Here is a 23,190-nt window from a genome sequence, read left to right as displayed (position 1 = left end):
AAAATATGAGATTGACATTGTCTTGATGATTGTTTAAACAGTACAAGATTAAGTTTGCATACTTGTTTTTGGTAAATAAGATTTAAAACATTTTAGTATCTTTATATATAAATCTTCATCAAAATTATCATAATTATCATGTAAAAAATTATTCACATTAATTTGATGTAAATCCCATCTATTGATGTTAAAGTATAGAATAATCTTATAGTCATGCTTTTAGCATTGATGCATAGCTGGATGAAAATCAATTTCATCATTTTGATTTTATAACCCTTTGTAATTAATCTCACTTTATATATTTTTAACATTTTAATCAACATTTAACTTTGTTTTATAGATCCATCTATATAATGGCCTTTATACCATTTGGTAAATCATTCAAGATCCCTTGTATGATTGTATATAGATTAGTTAACTCTTTCATCTATAGTTTTCTCATATTCTAGGTATAAAACAACTATGGTAAAAAACTTTCTTTTATTTAACATTTATTTTAACTTTATTTTCTATATAATATTTCATCTAAATATGGATTAGTACATCTAGAACTTCTCTAAATGTATCATTTGTTTCATTTTGAACATTTGAAAGTGCAGTTTCATGTTTAGAATTTTCAGATTGAACATTAAATTTTAGATTAGCAAAATTATGTTGTATATCACATTATGGAATATAATATTGATTAAATTCCCTAGATTATCATGATATGTAAAATCTATTTTTTTTTGTCAAAGAAATAAAGTACATAATGTAACTTACTTTTTTTTTAATATTTTCATCATGTTTAACCATTTTTGAGAAAAGAATTATTTTTCATGAAATATAATATATCTAGAAACACAACATTACTATTATCAATGTCATAAATTACCTTTTTTTGTCTAAAGATTAACAGATGAAAACACATATATTAGATTTATTTAAAAAATTTAACTTAGAAAAACATTTACAGCATAACATAACATAGACATCCCAACATTCTAAAATAATCATTATCCGATTTCTTTCCATTTAATATAAGGGTAGAATTCTATTAATAATATAAGTTGCAGTCATAATGTCAAAATCTATATTATAAATTAGAATCCATCGTTACAGATTTTGCAAACTCAATTAAATGTTTATGTTTTTTTTCTATAAAATCATTTTGTTGGGTTGAATAAGCACAAATTGTTTGATTAATAATTGCTAAAAAAAAAAAATTCAAATAATCTATAACATCTTTCATATATTTATGATTTCAGTTCCATTATATGTTACAATAATTTGATACAAATATCAAATTAATTTTTAATCATTTGAAAAACTTTTAAGTATATAAAACACAAAAACATTACTAGAAATTAGAAAAATTCATGTATACCTAAAACAATCGTCAACAATCGTAAGCATGTAAATGTGTTTCAAATAGACTATTCTCGATATGGTTTCATAAAACACTATGAATAAGTTTCTAACTTTTGCGTGTTTTAGATTCACTCCTTTTAAATGTCAATCTTTACAGTTTTACAGACGACAAATATTACATTGAAATTTTTTATTCAAAGAATATAAAAATAAAAGTTTGATAACATCATAAATAAAATGTTTTAACCTTTTATGAATCAAAAATGAATCAATAACATTATTAAAAGAATGGATAACAACAAAATCATCATTATTACAAGAAAACAAACCATTCTATATGAAATATAAATTTCCAATCCTTTTTTCTAGAATTATTTTGAATATTTTCTTGAAGTCCTATAAATAACACATAGATTCTTAGATTTTTTTTTCATTTTGTTTTCTTTTATTAATTTAAAATTTAAAATTAAAAAAATATTTACAACAAGATGCATATAATACATCTTTAAGCTTCAATCCATTATATAGATATTTTAACAATTCATATATAATTTATAGTCCTACAAGATTCATAATCTTTAAAAGAATTAATAACAACAAAACCATCATTATTACAAGAAAACAAACCATTCTATATGAAATATAAATTTTCAATCCTTTTTCTAGAATTACTTTGAATATTTTCCTATAAATAATATAGATTCTTAGAAAAAAAAAAGTTTCATTTTGTTTTCTTTTATTAATTTAAAAATTAAAATTAAAAAATATTTATAACAAGATGCATATAATGCATCTTTAAGTTTCAATCCATTAAATATTTTAACAGTTCATATATAAATTATAGTCCTACAATATTCATAATTTAAGTACATAATCTTAAATATTTCTAACTACTTCAAATTAATAAACATATTACAAATATCTTGTCTTAAATAAAAGAATATATATATAATGTTACAAATAAATTAAATAAAGTTAAATATACGTAGAACGAAATCATCGATTGAGATGTTGATTCGAGGCATGTGTTAGACACATTTCCCTTAAAACAGTTACATCGTCTCCCGGTTGTGCTGGAGCTTATCGTAGATGGTTGTCTCTCAGGGTACAACGAATCCAGTAGTGATTCTACACTAAAATCACTACTCGTCGAACTTGATCAGCGTACCTGAACTATCACCGGATTTCAACGGAAATATCGAGCAAAGAACTCGAAGAACAGTCACAAAACAAGAAGAGTGATTTTGGAACTCTAAAGTGAGAAAATATAAGATGATGTTGTGATGTGAAATGAATAATGAATGAGTATATATTGCTGAGAATTAAACCTTCAAATAAAACCATCCAAACGTTTATTAACAATAAATATTGCTCATTCATTTGTTAATTAGTCCATAACTAATTAACATCAGCCTATACGTTGATTTTCAGAAATACAAGACATTTAATGTGATAGGATTGACGTAATCGATAGAGACAGGGGTCTGGCTATTGATGACGACTTCAGATAAACGATTTGATAGAAATCCTGTTAGGGATTTAAATCACTTTCTATTCTGCACAAACCTTTGCAAACTCTTGAACGATTCAAGTGCGAAAACATTTGCTTAGGTTTGAAGCTAAGAACCAAGAATGAGAAGATGACAGAATAAAAAAGACACAACAATTTATTTATGGATATTCGAAGCAAACTCTCCTACATCACCCCTTCTTTCAACCACCGGAAGGATTCACTATAAGTTACTTTAAATCAAATACAGTTGCACAATTAGCTCACTGTTGAACAGAACAGACTTTGTTCAACTTACAATATGATGAAGATATCACTCAACTAAAACAATACTTTGATTCTAACTCTTTCTTGTTAAACACACAGTAAAGCAAGAAAGCAGCTCGTTTGTATGCGTAGATTGAATAATTTGTGTATCGATAGATCGATGATTCATCCGTTGTCCTTGAGGATCTTTAAATAAGGAGCAGGTACCAACGGTCGAATCTTCCATAATGACACGTGGCGAGCTTTCATTGGAACGCCTCCATAGTACACAACAGACTTTGAGCACTAGGATCGTAGCCGTACCAATATGGTAGTGCGCCAAATATTCTTCAAAGATATTCCTGCAAAAACAAGTAGTGGGAAGAATATTTGCTTACGTGACATTAATCAATTGGTTGCAGCTAACTGTCGTACTGATCTTCACTAGAAAGTGGAGCAGGAGTAGCGTACAACTAGTTGATCGTGGACAGACGGGTGCTAGCTTCAAGCAACTACTTAAGCATGGCATTAGACGTATTTCACTTAGACGACCTCGTCTAATGAAATTAGACGCCCACGTCTATTAGCAGGATCCATTAGACCACCTAGTCTAATGGGGTTAAACGACACGTTTAATAACACATCCCTTCAGACTAATCTGAAGGAGTTAGACTGCACGTCTAACTATACATCCCTTCAGACTAATCTTAAGGAGTTAGACTACACGTCTAACTCTCATCCGTTAGACTGTACGTCTAACTACGTCTGTTAGACTGCACGTCTAACTACGTATCCGTTAGACTGCACGTCTAACTACGTATCCGTTAGACTGCACGTCTAACTACGTATCTGTTAGACTGCACGTCTAACTACGTATACGTTAGACTGCACGTCTAACTACGTATACGTTAGACTGCACGTCTAACTACGTCTGTTAAACTGCACGTCAAACTACGTCTGTTATACTGCACGTCAAACTACATCTGTTAGACTGTACGTCTAACTACGTCTGTTAGACTGCACGTTTAACTACGTCTGTTAGACTACACGTCTAATTACGTATCCGTTAAACTGCACGTCTAACTATGTATCCGTTAGACTGCACGTCTAACTACGTATCCGTTAGACTGCACGTCTAACTACGTATCCGTTAGACTGCACGTCTAACTACGTCTCCGTTAGACTGCACGTCTAACTCAATGCATCTAATAGCCAATTAGTCTAATAAACCTCATTCAAACTTAGTCTAATATAACATGTTTTCGATACACCTTCACCAAAAAAAATTAGACGGCTTAGATTATGTTTTAACCCATCAAATCATCAAAATTCCATTAGTCAATTTACTTTGACAATTAGTTAAAATAATTTGACCAACAATTCCCCATTTTTGATGATGATGTTAAAACTTTGCATAGGTAACAAAATAAGTATCCATCATATAAAAAGAGAGTTAAACTTGTTCACCCATCTTACACAAACACTTTTCAAAACCAGTGTTCAGAAACAAAATTCAAGGAACAGAGTTCATAAACTAACAGGGGAGGAGAAAGGAGATTATTGTTCTTCCCTTTTTATGAGTGGGTCGATCGGGAAACGAGATCCTTCATAGCTGAGTTCTTCACCACTCATCTCTTAACCAGTTAGCAGATTGCGAAAGGGAGGAAGAGAACGGCCACCACTAGCGATTCCATCACTTCTGCCACCACGAGTGCCGCCAGATCTTCTGCCACCGCGATCACCGCTAATGCTTCTGTCACCGCGATCACCGCTGCGATCTCCGCCTCTTTTAATTGGTTTGTCGCTATCATCACCGGTTGGCTTTCGCTTGGACCTGGTGCTAGTTGCTGCACCATCACCTCATCTATTTCTATTGCCTTCTCCTTGAGAAATAAGATTCTTTTTTTTCTCAGCAACAACCTTAGCGTCTTCTTTAGGCTGAAACTTCCTTGCAACGGAATCAACATATTCTAATCTTTCAGCATCTGCTATTCTCATGTTGCCTTGAACCTCAACCATGTGATCTCGAATCAAGCCTATTACATCCATAACCTCACGTTGAAGATCAACATTGATTGCTCTTTCACAGTCAAACAACTCGGATTGTCGCTTGAAGAAGTTCTTTTCAACTTTGGAATATGTCTTGTTGGCGATATGAACCTCGTACGTGTTCTTCTTCAGCGTTTGCTCCATTTCTGTGTGGGTTTTAAGAAGATCAACGAATTCCTTCTTGTCCTCTTTCCGGGTCTTCATGATTTTCACCATATTAGATCTCATTTCTGATCTATTAAAATAAAATAGATAGAAAATAAATCTTTATTTATATATGTATATAAATTTCTAGGTGATCATACTTATTATGAATGAGCATGAATCATCCTATTATTAGTTAATATGCATGATTTATATTAATAATCAAATTAAATATAACTACAAATATATTTCATGTCTTAATCGAAGCACTTACATTACCATGTTTTGAACAATAATCGACGTAAAGCGAGTATGCACTCTCAAAATAAATATGAGTAGATTATTCTCACCGAGACTAATTTCCATAGTCGTGTCTATTTAAATGCATGATTATAATAAGTTCTAACACAAACAACTTATTTAATCTCAAGAAATTAAAATGTCTCAAAATATTAATGACAACATTATTTTGACAAATTAAATTTCTACATACGAAATTGATAGGATACCCCATTCATTTCATAATTTTACATAAGAAATTGTAATGATTTCAACATTCATGATTAATGTCATTTAGACAAATCATATTATATATATATATATATATATATATATATATATATATATTATAAAAATCATTATCAACCCATTAATCTCATAATTTTTACACAAAAAATTATAATGATTTTCACATCAAGACTCATGTCTTATTTCTATAAAAAAATCATTAACTACACCATTCAACTCATAATTTCTACACAAGAAATTAGAATTTTTTTAACATCAATGACCACAGTCATTTTAGCAAATCTGATTTTTACAAAAGAAATCATCTCATCAGCTTGATTCAAACACGTGACCTCCCTTCCGCCACGCACAATTGCGTCTGAACTTTGAACCACTGCGTCTGAACTTTGAACCACTGTGCCAATGCAACCTTTCATTGTTGTACCGCTTTTATGACCTTTGTCTTCTTTTCAGAGACAACTTATATTTTTATTTGACTAGATTCTGTCAACAAATGAATATATACACATTTAAAATGATAACTTAACATCATAATCAAAATGCAATATATAAGATAATATATATACTTATATACATAAATATATTATTTCTTCTTAGTTATCATATTCTTATTAATTATCACGTTTAATTAATTTAAGAATGTATATATTTATAATTAATTATTTTACAACCAAAACCATATGTTTCAATTATAATTAATTTTAAATAACACCATTAATTAATTTTATTAATTAAAACTTTTTTTTGTCCATTTTCTTTTCCAAAATATATAATATTATCTTAGCATTATATATATATATATATAAAGAAGATACTACCCTTTTTAAGTTTAGCGTCATTAAACAATAACCATTGTCAATCTTTTAAATGATTTAGATTCGGCTTCATCCTTCAAGTAGCGTTCATCATCTCTTTTGTAACATCACATCTCGTATTTCTGAAACATCAAAGACAATAAATTTCGATAGCGCAAACTACTAAATAGTTTAGCACAATGAGATTGTTTTAAGATTGTTAGAGATCTTGTCTTGAATAAAAGAAAATATATATACATATGATGTTACAAATAAATTAAATAAAGTTAAATATACAAAGAACGAAACCACCGATTGAGATGTTGATTCGAGGCATCTGTTAGACACATTTCCTTAAAACAGTTCCATCGTCTTCCGTTTGTGCTGAAGCTTATCGTAGATGGCTGTCTCCCAAGGTACAACGAATCCAGTAGTGATTCTGCACTGAAATCTCTACTCGTTGAACTTGATCAGTGTACCTGAACTATCACCGGGTTTCAACGGAAATATTGAGCAAAGAACTCGAAGAACACTCACAAAACAAGAAGAGTGATTTTAGAATTCTAGAGTGAGAAAATATAAGATGATGTTGTGATGTGAAATTAATAATGAATGGGTATATATTGTTAAGAATTAAACCTTCAAATCATCCAAACGTTTATTAGCAATAAATATTGCTCATTCATTTATTAAATAGTCCATAACTAATTAGCTTATACCTTGATTTGCATAAATACAATGTTAGACATTCAATACTAGCTAATTGAAGAGTCCATACGTTAGCCAATAGGCCAATTAAAATTAAATGTTTATCATATCATTATGCTTTAATTTTCTAATTATGCATTAAATATTAATTAAATAATTAATATTTAATTATAATTTGGATTAAATTCACCGTCAATTCACGTTTGAATTTATGTGAATTTTATTTGATTTTATTTATTTACGATCTTATTTCCATTCATTAATGAAATTGGCTTAATTCCAACAATATGACATGAGTCTCGATCCCTGAATAAATAATCCATCTATCTATCTTGATTGGTTCATTCATAACGGAATTATAATAAACAAAATGAATAAAAATAAATTTTAAAAAAGAATAATTGCTTGTGGAGAAAGTAGATCTATCTCTTTTATTCTTAATGTCCTACTATTCTTTAGAAACGAACTCTTACATTGTCATATTATGAACATCTTCCATATCAGTTGTAACATATGCATCCCGGTTACATTAATTCGTTTTCTTTCTTTGATTATCCTTGGTTGTTTCTACCGATCCGAATAACCTATCAACTTAAAACATCATTTCTTAGTATGTTCATTTACTCCACAATGTGAACAAGAAAACAATTTATTCTAGTCCACATTTTGATTTTATTTTCTTATAAAATATTTTTGGATATTATTGTTGCTTTTTGATATGGACTTTTCTGTTTATATCCTTTCTCACCATTTTGTAACATTATAACGATTTGTACACATCTCGCCATGAATCCTACATTAGGATCTAATCCTTTTCATATTCATACCTCTTACCGAGGCCTATCAAGATTTGTAATAATTTTAGTTATTTATCATCCTAAAACGTAACATTTATGCCTCAAGAAAACAACAATCAAACTCCTTTACACGGGCATCTTCAAAGTTATTTCAGCCTTAACATCTCTTTCCAAAGCCTCAAAGTCTAAATCGATTTTCTTAGCAAAATTGATTATTTTTTGGGAAGAGCCAATACCAAAAGATTTTCAAATAATTTTTCATTACTATGAATTTTTACAGAAAGATGTATATACATCTTTCGATACTTTCCCATTCCAACACTTAAAATTATTTTAGTGTTTGGTGGTTAGGTGTAATGCCGTCATTCTTCGGTAAAAATTCATAGTAACGAAAGTTTTATACATCTCTAGGTAAAAAATCTAATAACGAATGAATTATTCATGTCGGGGCCTTTACCGAAAGATTTATACATCTCTCGGTATAATCTGTCGGTAAAAATCACTAGTGTGATATTTCTTTGTAATCCATACATTCTTTGTCCTTATTATCTTTATATATTGATTGACGTCCAACCACTAATTGCAACTACTTTTCATAGAATGAAACTTTCTCCCAATCTGTATATTTTTATTTTATTAAATGATACGTAAATAATATGTTAAAAGTGTTTGAAATCGTTAAAATCGTTTGGTATAACTTTAACATTAAGGAGTTTCGAATTATAATTATGAGATTTAAAATTTTAACATATCTCCAATAAAGAGACCCAATTTGATAATTTGACATTTAAAAAATAATAATAGTAATATTATTTGTATAATAGTTAGTATGACAATGTTTTTTTGAATGTGAACTATCTTACATATTATTTCCCTCCTTCATTTTCTTCTATCCATCAATATTTTTTTAAATCCACTATAGTAATTTATAGACCTGTCCCTCGTTGTACGGTGGGATGGATGATTTTGATATATAACAAAAATCTATCTATTAGGATTGTATGATCTACGAATAAATTCGATCCATAATTTAAATATATTAATATTATAATATTATGATTAACGAAACATTCTTTTGATATAGAAATATAATTTTAGTTTTGTTTAACAAAAGAATTTATTTGAAATATTATTATATTGGTCTTTTGTTACTTGAATTTGATTAATTAATTGTTTTACAGTTATTTTAAAACACTTTGAATAAATTATTAGATATATATATATATGATCAGATATATAAATAATTATTAAACCGTCCTAATATTTAATACATTAAATTTGATGGATACAATATGTAAATTTTTTATTGAATATAATAGATGGAGTGAGGTGAAATTTAAATTTATTATAAAAAACGACTCAACCGGATAATCGATGTACCAGATCCGCGATCACCCATATTCTAAACCAACCACCATAAGAAATGGGTGGATTTGCGATGCTTTTTCCGAATAATTTTCCCATGAAATAACCCTTGCGACGGATAAATTTGACGAATAAATTCGTTGTGCTGAAAACTTTGCAAAAACGGTCTTCAGTAAACGATCGACGGTGGTTGTTGGTGTGGTAGTATTTTGGCACCGATTTTGCGAAGAATTTTCTAACTTTGTTTATTCACAGATTCTTTTCACATTCTAACGAATTTTCAGCTTTGTTTTGACATTAATTTTCATTTTACATCTTTATCTACATTAACCTTTTCATTTTATATATTTATGCTAACAAAAATTTTAAAAAGGAAAAGTTAAACTTTAATTAAATATTTATATTTCTATATACAAATTAAATTATATATCACTAACAAAAAATAACCCCAAATTAAATACTGTTTAAATTGCCATAATAATATAATTTAAGAAGAAAAGTATGTGTTATCTTTACCACTACTTTATATTGTCTTAAGTCATTGTTGTATAGTTTTAGGAATATTGAATAACACGTTCTTTGACCCTCTTTCACAAACAAAGAGAAAATCCATTTCAATATGTTATAAAACACTAGATTGGATGCCAACAATGTGTCAAACCATAGTAACAATCACAAGTTAATGTTACTTGGGAATCTGTTGCAGGTGCCAAGGAATGATATTCAAATTTAAAGCTGGAAAGAGCAACCACCAAAAATTATGTGAGTTTGTCATGGTTTGGGAAGAACCCTGTAATAAGTTTTGAAATTGATATATGGGGTTTTTTGATGGATTATGCTTGTTTATAGTTTGATCTAAAATGGGATATCCATTAAAACTGAAAAAACATTAAAAGAAACAAAAAAATAGTTTAATCAATCATGTGAAGGTATATTATTATCACATAGTAGATAGCTCTATTTAGGGCAAACAATTAACAGTCCTTCCCTACACAGACCAACCAACTATGAAGTTAGATTCACAAATAATGACAGTATCTAGCCACAGGTTTCTCCTTGGTTAGATTTGAAGTGGGGGACAAAAGATTTCAGGTTTAATGAGTATAAAGAAGAAGACCAAATACTACCTCCCAAACAATATTTATTTCAAATGACACATACATAGTTTCTTTCATTCAGGTTTATTAATGAGGAAGAAGAAGAAGACCAATAATATTATTTAGAAGTTGACCCAACCAATTCAATGATCCTGTCTCTGTCGACGATAGGACAGACACCATCAATGGGGGGTTGGTGCTTAATTAGTTCTTCCTTCCACTCTTTACTCTACTACTATATTTTCTTCTTCACTTAGCAGTTATACATTTACTACTACTATAACAGGATTTGGTGGTGTATGTATACTATGGGTATATATGATTTTCAGTACAACCTTATTCTATCACTTAACTATAAATAGCAAAAAACCCCAATTACACATTCTCCACAACACCAACATAGACAGACCAGACCAGACCAGGCCAGACACAATTCTTCTTAGCTAACCAATAACTGATAATTGATTTTACAACAAACAAACTAGTTAACACTAGATGCTTTTGCCATAAGGAAGATTAATAATAACAATTAGGCAGCAGCTACCTTATTCCATATCCCAAATGTTCTTATATATATATTTAATTGGATTTCCACCTTTTTCTACTTCTTCATTACTGTACCTACATGAGATCGATCCAATTACACCTGGGAAATCTTCTATTGATTCTGGCGGTTCAAGCATTTACATTTAGATCGATTGTCCGAAAGTGACTGCCAAACAACCACATTATTCAGTATTATTAGTCATACTAACACATCTGGATCTTCTGTAATAATCTTTATCAGTATTTACCTTGACTTGTCTTTGAAGGTCTTTTATGTAATCAACAGCCAAATCTAGCATGTCTGAAGTGTTTGTTTGCTGCATTAATCGTGTTAACAATTAAGCGAAAGACTTAAATTAATATTAAGAAAGAAACAAAATTCTACCTTATCCATATTGGGCACAAGATCTTGCAATCTCCTCATTCTTTCGCTGATTCGGGTTCTTCTCACCTAATCAAAATAAACAACCATAAAAGACACCTCTATATATAGAAGCTTCTTAGTAAAAGGAAAGCCAAACAAACCCTCTCAGCTATGCTTCTCGGATGAGTAGCTTCTCCACGCTTGGCTCGTATTTTGCAAGGGACGGAATCTTGAAACTGTAATAGCTTCTCCATGGCAGATTGAGGCAAACTCAAATGGTGGGACAACATTTTAGGAGACCTGCCTTTGCCACCTTCATCACCACTCTGAACAAAATTGAAGGAAACAAGTTTTTACTAGCATTTTGGGGGTAAAATATCGTAAAATTGGACTGTAAACTAATGAGAAACCTGAATTTCCATAACCCCGGGTTTTATGTCCTCATCTTCAAGTCCATCCAGGAAAGAACCAGATAGAATGGTCGAATCGTCCCAAGAACCAATGGGGAGAGTTGACATGCGTTTGTGAACTTCGTCTAAACCTCCTTCGCCCTCAGGAATGGTGGCCATTAATCCAGTGGATGAAGACGGACCAGATGAGAAGGCTGTCTGAATCTTCACCCTCTTGTTATCACCACCAACTACGCTAAAGTCTGCAAATTTGTTTTCAGGTAACTGGAAAAAAAATGAACAAAAGGAATTAGGGCGTACCATGTTCGGGGTTCAAGTAGGATAAAAATCCAGCAGGCGAACTGCTTTGACGCATAAGGTTGGAGCCGCCGGTCATCATCTTCACAGGATGAAATCTTTGATCCAAGGGAAGTGATGTTGCCAGTTGTTTGTAAGAGTCATTGTTCATAGATGAACTGGAGCAGGCTGTGCGATTCTGATGAGCTTGGTTTCCATAAATCATCTGTGAAGAAGCAGCAACAGAATAAGCATTGTTATCCCTCTGCTGTAATTCTAAACCGTTTTCTTCTTCTTCTTCTCGATACTTGGTTGTTCCTGTTTCGATTGCAGACGAATTTGGTTCTATCTTACACAAATTGTGAGAAGATTCGTCGTCTTTACCTCCTCCAGACACGAACCGTGACAGAATTCTCTCTGTTTCCGGACTCGGTGACCTAACGAAATGATCGAAACTATCTCCACCGTCGCAAATGCCTGCGAAATATGAACTCGGAGCAGATCGGTATCGCGTCAAACCGGAATTCATTTGCTGTTGCTGTTGTTCATTTTGAAACTGATTACTACGAAGCTGAATATCTGAATCCATTATCTCAATCTGCAACCGGTCCAAATCCAACAGAGAAAAAACACAGTTATTTTTGTATATGCATAAACCCACAAATTGAACAACTTTTTCAGCTTCAGATCTCAACCCAGCAGCTAAAAATCACAAACCTGAGATCCTTCTCAACTACCCAATACTGGGTCTCAATCTTCTCTTCAAATGAAACAATACCCACCAAGGAATGATATTTTTCTTCGATTTTGTTTCTCCTTCGAAACCCTAATTACCGGCACACACAAACACACACACACACTAAACAAAGATGATATAGAGACATACTGGGTTGCATCTAAAGTGGCGCCATTTCTAGTGTTGTGGAAAGCTTAATCGCGCAAGTGACAAGAGAATATATACCGTAAAGGAGAAGAAAACAAGGACGAAAGTAGTAATCTAACTTTGCTACTGCACCGTTTCCTCTTTCGATCATGAAGGCATGAAGTCCAGCGCGTTCTCTCTCTAGAAGAGGAGGCAGGGGAAGATAATAGTGATAGTGGCGGTGACAGAAGAGAGAAAGAAAAGGTCTTTTGTTTTGTTGGTGCAGCAACAACCAATAACAACTCTAGGTGGCCAGGGTTCTCGGGGGTTCTATTTCTTTTCACTTTAATATTTACTTTTTACTTTGCACTTTTGTTATATTTTTTTCATTCTTAAATTTAAAAATGAAAAACTTGTCACGTTACTTAGGAATGACTAGGGTAGCAAATGAATCGAGTCGACCTCGAATCAGTTTAATTTCGAGCTCGACTTAACTCAGTATTTATTAATTCGACTCAAACTTGAGTTTAAACAAAAGCTCGAGCTCGACTATTAACCTACAAGTTCGACTCGACTCGAAAAGTTTGAACTAAAATTAAATTTCGAGTTGAGATTAAACTCAAACCAAAATTTATTTTTAAAATTAAAATATTAAACTTTCATACATATTCAACATTTAAAACATGATATTTCAAAATAAAAATATAAAACAATCATAAATCTTCAAATTTTTCAAAAATGATAGTCCAAACTCCAAAAACATTGAACCACCTACTAATCAAATTTTTATAACATAAAATAATATAAATTATTTGAACATTTAATATATTAATTTTTTTTAAGTCTGTTCTTCAAATATAACACGTACTTACTTGTCGTAATAATATTAAATGTTTAAGCTTAAAAATAATTAATATAAATACATGTTAAAAAAAATATCTAAATTTAACTTATATATTAAGAAATAGATACTGAAAAAAAACTTTATTAGACGTGTTTTATATTAAATCTTATTATATATATATTTAAATTATTTTGGTGGAAATATAATAAGAATTTATTAACTTATTTATAATTAGAATCTATTATTTTTTTATATATTATAATATATTATTAATCTTATAAATTCATTTTTTCACTCAACATATTATATATAATATATATTATCATTTTTTATCCCTTCATATTATATATAAAATATATACTAATATATTTTTCCTTTTTATTATATATAATATATTAAAAAAAAATTATCTCTTCTAATATTATATTTAATATATTAACCTTTTTTATCATTCTTCAATATTATATAATATTATATATAATATATTAATTATTATATCCTTATCTACGCATTATTTCTATCATTAATCCAACCCTAATATAAATTGGAAATCATTATACATAACTAGGAAGATCTCTGTGGGATGCACATGGATAAGAATATATTGTTACAATGTCTCGTGTTCATCAAATTTGGTGTTGAATTTAAAATTGAAAATGTTATTAGCCTAGTTGATTAAAGAGTTGTACTTGTATTATTAGGTTGCGAGTTCGAAACATACCTATAGTATTTTTTATTTTATTTTTAATCGTTTTAAGTTTATGGGCGGGTCAACCCATAATCCGACCCAAATATCTATTTACTCTCACACATATATCCAAATTAACCATAGCTCTCGACCCGGCAATCCAGACACTTTCAAAATTAAGCATTATTATATATACGGATTAGTTAGTTAAAAATGTTCCGCATTCATCAAATTTGGTATTGAATTGAAAATATAACGTGTTATTAACTTAATTGGTTAAAGAGTTGTACTTATTTTGTTAGGTTGCAAGTTTGAAACATAACTATAACATTTTTAATTTTATTTTTAACCGTTTAAAGTTTATGGCGAGTCAATCCAAAATCCAACCCAAGTATTTATTACTCTCACATATATATCCAAATTAACCACAACTCTCAACCGATAATTCGGATACTTTCAAAATTAAGCCTCATTATATATATATATAATGTTTCTATATTTATCCAACTTCTAATATAATTTCACGCTTTTATATATATATATATATAAATTCATCCTATAAGTATAAATTTTTCAAAAAAAAAATCAAAGTAGAAGTGGAAATAAAGAGATTTTAATTTACATGTAAACCTTATAAATGAATGAGAGAAATATTGTAGATGAAAGATAATATGAAAAATTGAATCAACCTGTTATCAATAGTGAAAGAAATAATGAAATGGAAAAAGAAGAATATGAAATGGTGAAGAAGAATAAGAAGATAAGAAGAAGATGAAATGGTGAAGAAGAATAAGAAGATGAAATGGTGAAGAATATGAAATTGGGATGAAGAAAAAATTGTGAAGACGGAAGAGAAAGAAAAAAAAGAGACGGAAAAGTCGTGTAGATTGATACAATAGAAATTAGGATTTTGAGATAATATAATATAATATAATAATATGGATTGAGTCTATTATATGGGTTTTGAAAAGAGAAAAAAAAATATTGTTTTAAATTTTAATATTAAATGAATAAAAAAATATATTATATTATCCGGCTCGAGAAAAATCGACAAGCCATCGAGCAAACATTATACGAGCTCGAGTTCGACTCAAATATTAAACGAACCGGATCGAGCTCGACTTGAACTCGATCAAAGTCAAGCTTAAATCGAGCTTTAACCGAGCGGCTCGCGAGTAGCTTACGAGCGACCAGACTCATTTGCATCCCCAGAAAGGACTGGATCATAAATTGCATTTATTATTCTTTATCCGGTTCTATTTTGAAAAAAAAATACTATTATCTCAGTCCAGTTAGGTTTTTGGAAATTTTAGGTACATAATTTTTAAAAATTATAATTAAATAAAAACTATTTCAGATAATAAAAAAAACAAAAACTATATTTTTATCATTTTTAATCATTTTTGTACAACTATTTCATTTTAAAAAATATATACAATCTAAAAATTTGCACAATCTTTTTTTAATTTAATGATAATAGCATCGTTATATATATTTTAATTTTTTAGTCAATTCAAATTAATTTTTTTCTTATTTTCTCTTATAAATTCTCACTCTATTATATATATATATATATATATATATATATATATATATATATATATATATATATATATATATATATAAATATAATATTTTTAACAAAGATATCCATATTTTATATAAATCAAATTTATATTAATAAATTCAAATTGAAGCTCTAAACTTATTATATATATTTTTTTATATTTTAAAAATTAATAAGAAAAAAATAAAAATAATTTTATTTAAATTTTATTTATTTTATTATAATCATCATTATATCCATTTTAAAAAACATTATGAAAATAAAAGTTTAGAGTAATTTTATCTGTATTTGGTATTAAATATGTAATTAAATTAAATAAAAATATATATGAAAAGTTGATACATTTTTTTTTCAATCATGTCCAACATAATTTTGATAATTTTTATACTAAATAAAATTTTCTTCAAATTTTGAACAAATTTAATTTTAATGTGCAAAATAGGCATAATATATATTTCTACTTTTTAATCTTGATATTTACATTTTTTTCATTATATCGATATAATTATCACTATAATTATATTAACAAAATTCCTGACTTCATCAATCATCTATATATATATATATTTTGATAAAATTAAAACTGTTTGGTTGTTAAAAATAATTATTTATATTAAGATTTTAAAACATCTTATATGGGCAGAAAACAAAATTTACACAATTAGAGTTCTTTATCCCAAATGTTTTTGGGATAAAATTCAGTTTTTATCCTAAAACTCAAACAACTTTTAACCATTAAATCAAATAATTTTATCATTTAAATACTAAAATTACTCTCTAATTTTATCCTCTTTCTTTAAACCATCATTTTTTCACATACACCATATCTTCTAAAGTTAAAGGGTAAATTAGTTTTCAAATTTTAAAAACCAGCTTTTCCTAGTTTTTATCGAACAATGATTTTTAAGATAAAACTCAGATAAAATTAAAAAAAAAACTCTTTCCTCAACGAAGCCTTACTTAATTATATTACCAACCTATCAATGTAGTTCAGGTGTTACAATTTTTTTATCATAGATCAAAAGCTTAAATTACAATTTCAAAATTTTCACTAAAAATCATTAGATTAAAATGAGATATCATCAATAAAAACAAAAAAGTAAAACTATAAATTGAAAAACACATTCAGAGTGAGTTATATTATTTGTCTTTAATTTTGTTTTATATGAAAAGAAAGCAACAAAACAGTAAGAAAATAGTTGAAACAGTAAATTTATAGTTACTTACTTCAACATCACGGACCATTTTTATAAGAAAAGAAAGCAACATAAAAAATAAAAATGAGTTAAAACAGTAAAAATCATAGTTACTTACTTCAATATCATGGTCCATTTAAAATGTTTATATTAGTATATCATGTCTTTGTCATTTCTGTTCTGTGTGAGAGAGAAAGAGAGATTACACACATAGCCCATTTCCAAAATAAAGTTTAATCTTAATAGAAGAATTTATTTGTACACATTTTAAATGTTACTTTAAATAAATATTTTTAAAATTCAAAAAAAATAATCATATATTATCACTTACCTGATTATGCTCATTGAAGATACAAAAATAACTTTCTTTTTTTCACAGTTAAAGATTCCAATATTTTATTCAATATTTTAAAAGAAATTGATACTCTTCTTCTCAACTTTATAAATAAAAATAATAAAGCAATTTCAACTGGTAGGTGGAGATCTCCATGAACCTCGGGGTTAGTAATTAATTAATTAATTAAGGCATTGTAGTTCAACTAATTATTTACCAATTAATATAATTTTTTTCTTAATATATTCTTATTTTTTAAAATAGCCCCACATCAAACAAGGATAGGACAATTGTATATGTTTTGGTCAATAGTTAATATAGTTGATTTCTTAAATATATAATTCGCTCAGCTAATTAAGTATTGGTAAACATTATCTCATTGTCATGATATGATGATTCATTAAATTTGTTTCAAGGACCTTTTTAAATGAATAATTAATGATATATATATTTTTTTAATTTAACTATGAGGATCATTCAATTTCAAATAAAAAAGAAACAGATAATGTAAGAGGATTTGGAGAGGTCATTCTTTAGCCACAACACCACTAATGTTACACATACTATATATGAAAATATCTTTTTTTTATGTGTTCATCATTAATGAGAATATTCCCTTTTGGACTACTCATCTTTTTGATTCACATTTTGTTAGAATTATTCATTCAAAGTTTCAACTATATATCTTATATGTGGTAGTATTAACATGTTTTATAGATAAATCTAAATATTTGGCAATGTATATCCTAGTTAAAATATAAAATCACCCCTCATTTCTTTGGAAAATTAGTAAAGAAAATGACAATGTCATTTACATGTTAATTATAATGACATTTCAATCCTTCATTTTTAATTGTTAGCTAGTAAGATTGAATTCAACCTTTTAAGTAATTGTTTCATTTGACATGTCATGTTATATCAAAAACATTTATTAATGACATAAGAGATACCGCGTATATTAATGTACAGCGAATAAGTTAGTAAAATGAATTCAACCTTCTAAGGAATCGTTTCATTTTAAAGAATTGTTACAATAGTTTGAACGAATAAATTAGTATAAATAAATAAAATCAAATATATCTCTTCTTCATAAATATTTCATTTTTACAATATTAGTCTTATTTTAACTATCAAATTAATTATATTTCAAAAATAATAAAATATTTGAAATAAACTGATCAAAATCAAACCAAACTTATTACTAATAAAAAAACTAGAGCTAGATGAATTATTCAAAACTTTAGTTGTTCAATTATACCTAACAAATTAATTAAAATTTAATATTATTTAACAAATTATATTTTCTTTTTTTAAGATATTTAATATTGAAATATTTTAATGTTAATAATTAATAATCTAATAAATACTATTTAATTCATTAATCAAAATACTAAAATATATTTTATTTTATTTTAAAAATAATATTTTATTATTATATATTAGTATTCTTTAGTTTTTATTATAAAAAAATCAAAAATTTCAAATTACTGTTAACCAATGTTTTATGTTTAAAGCCATGTTCAGTTTGAGTTTTTAAATAACTCAAACAAAATTAATTTTTCAATCAATCATTTCTCATTAATCACGTTACTCATTTCATTAAAAAAATACTAAAATACCATATATTTTAAATTATTATTTTTTTATTTTATATATATATATATAAATACTCTTTAAGTTATTTTAAAAAAAATAATAATTATCACCACCTTAAAATGATCAACAATCATTCTTTTTTCTCCTTCTAAATTTTTCAAAAATATCTCATTCCGAACAAGGCTTAAGTGTGTGTGAAGATTGGAGGTGGAGTCAAGAGTCCCACCAACCCCAGCTACGTTTCATTGATATTGGTTTCAAATGGTTTCTTGTTTGGATGCGTAATCAATCGGTCCAAACAAGGCACTAGGTAAAATTTTCTCATTGATATTAATATGCTGAAAGACCAAGAGATTATAGTCAACTTAAAATTATGTTTTTAATGTTTTCATTTAACAAGAAACTCTTTTCTTAAAAAAGAAAATAGAGTAAAATAAATGATAGGATGGTACCCAAAGCAAAGCAATGCATGTGTATCTCATTAATGATTTCTCTAAAAATAGGTTAGTGGTGGTCCATAGTAAACAGAGCATGCCCTGCCAACTGTGGGGATTGGAATAAGATTAGATTAATTAAACCTTAATTAATTAAACTAACACAATCCAAACATGTCATCATCATATGGGGAATTCAACTTTAATCTATAAACCTTATAGACTTTGTTTTCACTAATTAAATAACCTGTTTTGTGGGGCCATAATTTAGGATATCCCAATTTAATTAAGCAAATTAATTTCTCTTACTTATTTTTTCTTATGTAGGACCAAAGGATCATTTCATATAATATATATTGGTGAAGTAAGTCAATGCACCCTCATTAATACAAGTCTAGTAGCTAATGCCATTAAAGAAATAAAAAAAAAAAGTTCAATTTGTTTCTTCAAATATATTCCAAATTTTCAATTTGACACTCAACTCTTATATGACTCAATTTACTTACCAATTTATTTCTATTTCAAGTTTTTTTCATTGATTTCACAAAATTTTCTGGTAAGTATTCTAAACTTCATTTTATTCTTTAATCGGATTGAGAGTCCTAACATGTCCTTTATCCATGCATTCTTTCTTTTCGTACTTCTTTATTTTAAAATAAAAATTAGAAAATTGTGTAAACCTTATTTAAAATGATGAAATTATTACTACTAATGAGTTTCAAAGAATAGTTGCTCGATGATTTATTTTGAGACTATGTCAAAAACTGATATTCAACACTAGTTTTGTTGCCTCTTTTATCGGTGAAATTTAACTTTGTGAAAATGAGACATCTTTGTAAGTTAAAAAAAATTCGAACTATTTTCTTTTAAATAACAAAAAAAGCAAAATGAAATACTTCAATGGCCCAACACTAAGTACTCCATTATCATTTTTCAGTTGTGTAATATAAAATTCTACAACAAAACTCTTGAAAAAAAAATTATGGTTGGCTTAGCAAGGTAATTGGATGACTAAGTGTCTTACCACCCATTAAGAAACATGTATAACCAAATATTATAAGTTAAATTGCTTACTTTTTAGAGTAATTAATTTTTTTTAAATGAGATTAAAAAGAGAGAAGAAAGATATGGTCACATTATTATTCATTAGTAAATTTTTTCAATGTCAACTTCATTATAACTTATATTTTATTCTATAAATGTTTTTGTTAGGAACTAATTTTGATATAGCCACTTTTAATTGTTATTTTATATTTTTTTTGAAAAATAATTATTATTTTCTTTTAGTCCATCCAAATAGTTTAAGTAATTCTGAATGAGAAAAGTTAAACCTTTAGTTCGATTCTCAAGTTGAAGAGAATATGCTAATTTTTTTTAATTAAAAAATATCATATTATTATTATTTTAATTATTAAATCACATAATTAATCAAAATATAAGAAATATTTGTACTTTATTTTTATTATATTTTAATTTTATATAAAAACTATTTTAATAATTAATTTAAAAAAAAAATTTAAATAACTCATAATATTTTAAAAAATATACAATAAAGATAAAAAAAATCAAAATAAAACCAGCATCACAAGTTAATTAATTATAACATAAACAAAACATCCACCATTTAAAATTTAAATTGCATCCCTTTATTCATTTTTATTTTTATTTTAAAAAGTAAAAAATTGATAGTATTTAGTGCAATGTTATTTTCCAACATTTACCTAAATATATTATTATTTTTGTCATGTTTGGTCATTCTGCATAAATAATGATAATTTTTAACTTTATCATAATACATTTATCTGTTTTAAAAAACACTTTCACACAAATTATTAGATTTAATAAGAAGGAAGCACAATTAACACAAATATTTTATATAGTTTGGAACATACATTATCAAGTGTTGTCTTTCTTTTTTTAGCTTTTTAAAATATCTATGATTTCCTAGAAAGCATATTCTCTCATAAAGCATTTGATATTCCCTGTACTGTACACAATATCTGATTCCATTAATGCAATGAGTGTTTTACCATGATGACCCACAATTTATCGGGCATTTAAGTTTTATGCTAGGTTGAAATAAATTTTAATTACTTCATTTCTATATGATAATATTGTTTTTTTTTGAAAATATGAAATTAGTTAGTTACATCATTAAAACTCTTTAAATAAACTCACTTCAATTTAGAAGTCCTAAGAAAATTTGGATTTAAAATAGTTAATCTTGTAAATAAAGAATTTTACCAAACAAAAATAATAATAAAGTACCATAATTTCATCCATAATCAAAATGCACCTTTATATGAAGTATAAAGTTTATTGAGCATATTTGAAAATGTGTAAATATTTGAATGAATTTGCATCTTTTATCAAAATTTAATTTAGAATTATGATCTTACTTCATCTTAGTATTGTTAAAATGGGGTGTTATTGAGAACTAGAAGAAATAATGATATGGCTCAAAATTGAGATTGTGGGTTTTGAGCTATAATTGATTTGAAAGATGAAAAGGGACTATTCCTTCCAAAAATGCAAAAATCAAACAAACCCCACTTCTCCAATTTGCTATTTTTGGCCACAAAATCTTTTTCAACTAATTCAGTTTTGACAAATGAGGATGGGACTACCCTTAATATTTCAATCAACCTTGTCTCCCATGCGCCCTTCTTTATTTAATACATGTTTTATTTCATCTAACAAATTAAATTATGAGACTCAATAATACTATAGGAAACATCTTTCTCAATTTAATTTATAAGGTTTTTTTTATGCAACTTTATCCCTAATTATATTTTGGGCATTTTTCAGTGCGTAGAGAATAAAATTAGAAAGTACTTCTTTCAAGCATTATATAAAGCCCATTTAGCTTGGGCTTATAGAGATCACCACTCAATAAAGTACTATTTCATAAAAGAAAGAAAAAAAAGTAAAAAATAATTTTTGTTTTTTTATCCCTAATTTAGAAATGAATTCAGATCAAAGTATGTTTTAAACTAATTAATTATTCTTTTTATTCAACGAATTAAGTAGTTTTGTAATTAATGATAATTCTATAAGCAGGTAAAAATAAATAAAGGACATTGAAATGGAGTTCAATTTCAAACATGTTCAATAACTAATATTAGACAAAAGTCTCTCAAACAATCAATTTTCTTTAATATATGCATCATTTTTAATACAATATTACAAAGATCAAATTCAACAAGAAATCAAATAAAAAATTAGAACTTTTAATATTAAAATATTTTTAGCCAACTTATTGTAACTTAAGTGACAAAGTTAGTTTTTAAGTGACAAAATTAGTTATAAGAAACCAAATGAAGGAGATAAATTCTCATGATTCAAAATAAAAATATTAATAATTCTACGGTACAATAGAATATATTAACATTCTTAGAATTTATAAAATGACATTCATTTTAACAAATGTAAATATTGATTAGATCGATGCCTACCCTTGTCAAAATAGTTCATATTAAGTTACT

General features: G+C 27.5%; 1 protein-coding gene across 2 annotated transcripts; it reads right to left on the bottom strand.

The window, feature by feature from the left end:
- Nucleotides 1-10,866: 10,866 nt before the first annotated feature.
- LOC124921383 (transcription factor bHLH130-like) lies at nt 10,867-13,269 on the bottom strand. Of its 2 annotated transcripts, XM_047462037.1 has the most exons (8): nt 13,146-13,269; nt 12,902-13,010; nt 12,209-12,782; nt 11,909-12,150; nt 11,660-11,824; nt 11,520-11,585; nt 11,383-11,451; nt 10,867-11,300 (listed from the first exon to the last, which is right to left on the bottom strand). In XM_047462037.1, exons 3-8 carry the CDS (start codon nt 12,771-12,773, stop codon nt 11,247-11,249), a joined length of 1,161 nt encoding a protein of 386 aa, XP_047317993.1. In that variant the 5' UTR covers nt 12,774-12,782; nt 12,902-13,010; nt 13,146-13,269; the 3' UTR covers nt 10,867-11,246. The 2 variants fall into 2 exon arrangements, with proteins under 2 accessions (XP_047317993.1, XP_047317994.1); XM_047462038.1 differs by lacking the exons at nt 12,902-13,010; nt 13,146-13,269 and having other exon boundaries at nt 12,209-12,891.
- Between the last annotated feature and the right edge of the window lie 9,921 nt (nt 13,270-23,190).

Source organism: Impatiens glandulifera, chromosome 1 (assembly GCF_907164915.1).
Source record: "Impatiens glandulifera chromosome 1, dImpGla2.1, whole genome shotgun sequence".
Classification (NCBI taxonomy): domain Eukaryota; kingdom Viridiplantae; phylum Streptophyta; class Magnoliopsida; order Ericales; family Balsaminaceae; genus Impatiens; species Impatiens glandulifera.
The sequence above is the reverse complement of the archived record's forward strand: the minus strand, read 5'-3'. Positions and strand labels throughout refer to the sequence as shown.

Coding starts and splice junctions, on each gene's coding strand:
- LOC124921383 (XM_047462037.1), bottom strand. CDS start 12,773: ATGGATTCAGATATTCAGCTTCGTAGTAATCAGTTTCAAAATGAACAA. Junction 12,151..12,208: donor CTACTTGAACCCCGAACATG/GTACGCCCTAAT, acceptor ACAAATTTGCAG/ACTTTAGCGTAGTTGGTGGT. Junction 11,586..11,659: donor CGAGAAGCATAGCTGAGAGG/GTTTGTTTGGCT, acceptor TATTTTGATTAG/GTGAGAAGAACCCGAATCAG.